Genomic DNA, 6,300 nt, shown 5'->3' with positions numbered 1-6,300 from the left:
AACCCGATCCAAACTTGATACGACCCACCCATTTTGGGCGGTGGGCAGCCGACAAGGGGCAGCAGCGGCTCCGTGTGGCGGCTGGCGAGGACGAGTGATGAAAAGAGGTTTTATTTCTCTTTTTATTTCGGAAATAAAAAAAGTAGAAATTTTTTTTCTATTCTAACCCTATGACTAAAAATTTGTTCAAAAAAATAGAAAAATGAAATTACGTTACAAAACGGATCTCTGTTCCAATCATGTTCCCAGAAACAGAAAAATAGAAAAACAGATAAACATAATAATTATTATGCGTGCCCATGACGGCCCTAGTAAATAATATCACTGACTATGTAGCTTCTTATCTTAGGCCCGGCTCATCTTATGGCGCATCGGATGGATCTCGTCCCACGAGATCCTCCACATTCAAAGGTTGCGATCGACCCGGTTCACACAAACCGGATTAACGTCTAAGTAGCTCCCTAACACGAGAAGACTTTCGGCGACCGTCTTAATTTAGCGCCAAGCAGGAGAGAGAGAGAGAGAAAAAAAAATTGATGGAAATTTTCATTCTTTTTTTAATTGTTTTTCATAATTCAGGGAAAAAAAGAAAGAAGACATGTCTCACTTGATAACCTCTTTCATCGCTTGCGCTTTGGCGTTCCATATCCTCCTTGCACTCCCGGTCTGATCCGGCTCTGATCCGAGCTTTTGTCCCTTCTCCTGCCAATGGCGAGAGGCATGTGATCCTGACATGTGCTCGTTCGGTGAGGTCACCCCTCTATCCTCTATAAGAATATTGGTTCCAAAAAAACGCACCGAGCACCCTCCATTCTGGTCGTCATCCCGTTCCTTTCATACGATCGTCAAAAACAGGGCTGACTCCAGGCCGCACGCCTCGCGCCATGTTCTTCTGCTCTCTCTTTATTTGAATACCCACAAGAGGTTCGGAACGTGTCTATCTGGGTGTTGAGAACGGAGAGGGGGGAGATAAAGGGTCGCTCTGTTTTTTTTTATCTTTGCTCTTTGGGGGTCGAAGGGAAACAGCCAGGCATGGCCACGAAGGGACTCGTTGTTTATCTGATATCTGGTTTCGCTCTCGCCATTGCGTCTGCGTTTTTTCTTGCCAACGAGACGCACGAGGATGCGGAACCGAGCGCTCTCGTTTCGTTGCGGTCGACCCTGCGCGGATCAGACACCGAGAAAGTCTGGCCGGTATGTTGGCTCTGTTTTTCGCCCTGTTTTTTGTTGCTTTTTGCCAATGTGAATCTCGACCGATAAAGGCGGTTTCTTTTGCTTTTCTGGGTGATGGGGTGGAGCAGAAATTGGAATTTGGGTGGAGGGTGGTGGTGGCCACGGTGATAGGTTTTCTGGGGTCGGCATGCGGGACGGTCGGCGGGGTCGGGGGCGGCGGCATTTTCGTTCCGATGCTCACTCTCGTCGTCGGATTTGATACCAAGTCTGCTGCTGCCATTTCCAAGTGTGAGTCAACAAAATTTCTCAGATATCATAATCTCATGTTCAATCACTTTTTTGTTCCTTCTTTTAGGGTCATTTTTTTGGTCATATTAGTACAGGATACAGTGCCTAACATAGGTTGCAGTGAGATTATAGTTGGGATGAGATGTGAAATGGTGGTGAACACTTTCTTATTACCTTGCTACACGCGTTGAAGAGCACACGGAACCAAAAGGAAGCAAATCATTTATCAACGAGCTTAAAAATTGATGGATAATCATTAGTGAAAAGGAACTCCTGCCAGTAACTTTTTTTTCTTAATGATGAGTTCCTGAGAGTCAATTTATTGTACGCTCGAAAAGTGGGAACTTTTTTCTCTGTGTTTTTTGTTTCTAGTCCAGTGTTTTGTTGTTGATTTGAGGTTTGTTTATCAATTGTTTCCTTCTCTTTTGTGCCTTTCCTTGCTTCTCTAGCCAAAGAAGCTGGGAAGAATTATGCCAACTTCAGAGCTGAATATCTCAGCAAGGACTTCTATCGATTGAAAGTAGTGGTATTTGTGCAGGTATGATAATGGGGGCATCCGCGGCATCCGTCTGGTACAACCTGAGAGTACCCCATCCGATGAGGGAAGCGCCCATCATAGACTATGATTTGGCCCTTCTGTTCCAGCCCATGCTCATGCTCGGCATCACCGTCGGTGTAGCGCTCAGTGTGGTCTTCCCTTACTGGCTCATCACCATCTTAATCATCATACTCTTTTTAGGTTTGTTACTAGGAACTTATGTTCGGTTCTTTCTTGTTCTGCTTTCCACTCCGATTTCTTTAGCTTCTCTTGTAAGTAAAACAACTTAGTCATTGACCAAAAGACTGTCAACGTTTTTCTTGGCCATTTGAATGATTAGGAACCTCATTAAGGTCCTCCTTCAAAGGGCTGGAGATGTGGAAGGAGGAAACAATCCTGAAGGTTAGTTTGATTCTGATTAACTGAAGCATTTCAATGGTAGGGGTTATTTAACGCACTTGACTAATTTTGATCTTAAAATTTGGCTGGGGATTGCAGAAAGAATTGACCCAGCAGCAAGAGACTCTCGTGAACTCTCGTGGTGAACGTAAGTTTCTCGACTAACGAAATTAGAATATGCGCATTGTCTCTTACTAATGTCCATTTCCTCAGTCAATTCCGAAAGCTGTTTATGCGACTGTTTCTGTTTCATGCAGTTCTCATCGATACACAGTATGATCTGCTCATTCCAAAAGAAGAGAAAACGGAATTGGTGAGATTTGGACCACCCTGTTCTTGGATTTTACCATGAGTTAATTTAATTATAGTATATTATTGCAGCAAATACTGTGTCTGAACCTTAGGTGGAAAAGGATTTTGATACTAGTCCTTGTCTGGGTTGCCTTCCTGCTTCTTCAGGTCATCAAGGCAAGTGATCTCTCATTCTCTCTCATATTTTGACTTTTGAGCATTTTCTGACTAATGCCTTTATTATATGCTCTCATCATTTGCAGAATGATCTAGTAGTTTGTAGTGCATGGTACTGGGTGCTCTTCTGCTTGCAGGTACATAGAAAACAATACAAACCCCCTTTCCTACTGAAATTCATCTCTCTATCATTTTCCTGAATGAATCTTACCATGTCTTAAATCTGTTGTTTTTCCAACAGCTCCCAATCGCAATAGCTGTATTTGGATATGAAGCAGTGAAATTGTACAGAGAGCACAAGAAGAGGATGTGCACTGGTAACACCGAAGCCATATGCGAGGCCACAATCCAGTGGACAGCAGTGCACATTGTGTTTTGCGCGCTCTGCGGCATCTTAGGAGGCTGCGTCGGGGGTCTTCTGGGTTCGGGTGGCGGATTCATTCTAGGGCCACTTCTCCTCGAGATTGGAGTCATTCCTCAGGTATATATGATGATTAACTATCCAGTGTATTTCTTTAACAAGCAAAGTTCAATTAGATATTGTTGCCTTAACTATCAGTCAAATGTTGTGATCATCAATCATCCGTGAGAGTGAAAACAATTGGCTATGTAATTTATGCAGCAGGAGCTTTCTTTTTGTTTGTGAAAAAACAAACTTTTATTGAAACACTCCATCTTCAAGAAGTTGGTAAACTGGCAGCATCACACTATAATAAACTAGACATTCATTGGTGCAGCAGGTTGGTCTTCTGAAAGATAATATTATTTTGAAGCATCAGGGCATTGATAAACTAGACATTCAATTATAGGTTGGCATTCTAAAGTATAAAAGATATAGTATTTTTGCTTTGTCCATCTCTGAAGTGTTACATGTGCAGAGCAAATTGGTCTTTTTAATAGAGGAAATTGCTCTTGGCTTGCATATTCTACGAGGTAGTTGCAAATGATTAATCGGGATTCCTTATGAAATTTCTCGTAAATAACTGCAATTTCTCCACCTAAGTTTGGATTTTGTTTTGTTTACAGGTCGCTAGTGCGACGGCGACATTTGTGATGATGTTCTCATCATCCTTGTCTGTGGTGGAGTTCTACCTGCTTAAGAGATTTCCCATCCCCTACGGTATGATTCTTTAGTTGGCACTCCTCTTGGTTTGTTGCTAGTTCAGCTCCAGACAAGACGAATGTCGATACTTGACTCAACGTTGATCTGTGATTTTCGTGTTATCCTTTTTTCCCCTTTTGCAGCACTGTATCTCATGTCAGTTTCGATATTGGCTGGTTTCTGGGGACAATACTTCGTAAGGAAACTGATAACGTTCTTGAGAAGAGCTTCCCTCATCGTATTCATTCTCTCTGGTGTCATCTTTGCTAGTGCCCTCACCATGGGTAATCCTAATGCTCCCTTTTCTTCTCCATCCTGAGAATTGAAACTTCTGAATATTTTGCATCACCTCTTTTATCTTTCTTTGTTCATGGATTGATTTTCTTTCTTTTATTGCTTTGCAGGGTTCGTTGGCATTGAGAAGAGCATTGTGATGATTGAGAATCACGAGTTCATGGGATTTTTGAGCTTCTGCAGTAGTCAGTAAAAACCATTGGAGTGGCATTGGTGGAGAAAGTTACTAGTGGGATCAAGTGCCAAGAGTAATGTGATTTTATCTTTCGTGGGATAGTCCAAGTGTTGGCCAATTCCTAGTTGACCAACCTAGGCAAAATAATTTTACCAACAATAAAAGCTGTCAAGCTTAATGTAGTGTTAGCTTCTGGCTAACACCCCCCTCATTCTTGGAGGTGTTCTTTTTGCTCTCTTCAGACTGGTTCACGTGCCTTTAGGTTTCTTAGCCTTGTATTTTGGATTGGTTTTAGCCTCTTTTAGAGACCATAAATAAAAGATTAGAAAGATGCAAGTACATCTCTTTTTGAATTATTTGTGTATGACTGGTGTGGATCCCATTGCTGTATTAAAGAAAAGAACATGCTGGAATGTATAAAAATGTGGATCTGTAGAGGTCAGATGAGTGCTATTAGGCCACTCAGAACGATCCAAGAGTTGTTGAACTGGTCGAACAAAAAGAGTATGTCAGTGTAATTTAATGAAGTAGGCCACCCGATGAAGCAGTCCATGTGCGTTATATGAGAAGTCAACACCCAAGAACGCAAATTAACTTGGATGCTGCCTTCTGGTTGGCCATTGTAGACTCGCGTGATCATTTCGGGGGCGCCCATCATGCAGATGATAGATAATATTAAGAATGTAAAGATTGATTTAATGACAGTTGTGTCTTTATATTGCACCAACCTCTGTTTAACGTGGGAATAGGATTGCAATTGCCGAGCCAACATGTCTTACAAAAGACAGCACAATCAATTAGGCAGCCATCAGATCATGAGTTTTCGGAACCAAAGTTCATTGCAGAAGAATGCAAGGAACTCAAGTCGTTAAGATTCACCCAACAACCTGAAATGTACCCGACAACGAGGTTTTTTCTTTTTTGGTTGAAAGAAAATTATATTCACTTCTCAAAAGGATACATGAGAAGTACATAAACTTTCATGGCAAAGGAATCCGACAGAGCAAAGCCCAAAATATAACAAATCAAAGTCAAATATAAATAACAAGGATGATCAACAAAGCACCGGCAGGATTAAGCATACACTCGTTCCATAAAATCGAATTTTTCAATCAAAATGATCGGCGGCCGATCACTGGATCTCGTATCATCATCAATGATGAGTACACGCCGGAAATTCATTCCCCAATAACTACGACGTTGCCAGTTGGCAGTGCATGCCTACATTCGGCTTCCTCTACACCATCATTATATGGAGGCAACCAAAACAGGTTGAAAAAACACAGATCCAACTTTTGGAAGAACAAATCTTCGTGGTTCAGCAAGCCAAAGTTTCTATAATCATCATTGAAACTGGAAGGAGAGGATCTATACATGAATAGAGCACCGGGTATCAAATCCCCGAAAACATTATTAAAATCCCAGATCTAAAGAAGGAGAGAAAAACTCATGGATCTACAAGTAACTAAATCAGTAGAGTTCAAACTCTCAGATCTAGAATTAAATCGAGAGAAGAGAGCTCCCAGATCTAGATTGAGAGAGAAGAAAAAACAAGAAAAAAATCAAAATACTCAACAAAATCAACGAGAGGGGAGGATGAGACTAGCTCAAACCCTCCCCATGGCTGAAGCTTGGAAAATACAATGGAGAGAGGAGAGAGAGAAAAAAAACCTTTCGGCTCCTTCAAAAGAACTACTTAGCTCACTTTGGATTTTCACTCCATGGTCTTCTTCAAGCTTTTACTAGGCAATTTTTCGTAACTTCTTTATAGATGTAAGGTGGCTTTCTTTTACCCTGACCCAAAAACAAAGGGTGGCTATCTTTTACAAACAAGGAGCTTGTCTTCACAATCTCTCCCAAGAA

At 41.6% G+C, this 6,300-nt stretch overlaps 1 protein-coding gene across 1 annotated transcript; it reads left to right on the top strand.

The window, feature by feature from the left end:
* The first annotated feature begins 653 nt into the window (after positions 1 to 653).
* LOC115675355 (sulfite exporter TauE/SafE family protein 4) lies at positions 654 to 4,790 on the top strand. Its single transcript, XM_030597964.2, has 12 exons — positions 654 to 1,194; positions 1,302 to 1,461; positions 2,000 to 2,200; positions 2,340 to 2,401; positions 2,498 to 2,546; positions 2,656 to 2,711; positions 2,780 to 2,866; positions 2,953 to 3,003; positions 3,108 to 3,347; positions 3,893 to 3,986; positions 4,112 to 4,252; positions 4,373 to 4,790. The coding sequence occupies exons 1-12, from the start codon at positions 1,033 to 1,035 to the stop codon at positions 4,453 to 4,455; spliced, it is 1,386 nt and encodes a 461-aa protein (XP_030453824.1). The 5' UTR covers positions 654 to 1,032; the 3' UTR covers positions 4,456 to 4,790.
* Positions 4,791 to 6,300: the final 1,510 nt, after the last annotated feature.

The sequence above is a fragment of the Syzygium oleosum genome, unplaced genomic scaffold (assembly GCF_021117445.2).
Source record: "Syzygium oleosum isolate NSW1041296 unplaced genomic scaffold, Sole_v2.1 Sole_v2.28, whole genome shotgun sequence".
In the NCBI taxonomy this organism is placed as follows: domain Eukaryota; kingdom Viridiplantae; phylum Streptophyta; class Magnoliopsida; order Myrtales; family Myrtaceae; genus Syzygium; species Syzygium oleosum.
Note: the sequence above shows the minus strand (reverse complement) of the source record. Positions and strands in the feature narration are given on the sequence as shown.

Coding starts and splice junctions, on each gene's coding strand:
- LOC115675355 (XM_030597964.2), top strand. CDS start 1,033: ATGGCCACGAAGGGACTCGTTGTTTATCTGATATCTGGTTTCGCTCTC. Junction 2,547..2,655: donor CGTGAACTCTCGTGGTGAAC/GTAAGTTTCTCG, acceptor TGTTTCATGCAG/TTCTCATCGATACACAGTAT. Junction 2,867..2,952: donor TGCTTCTTCAGGTCATCAAG/GCAAGTGATCTC, acceptor CATCATTTGCAG/AATGATCTAGTAGTTTGTAG.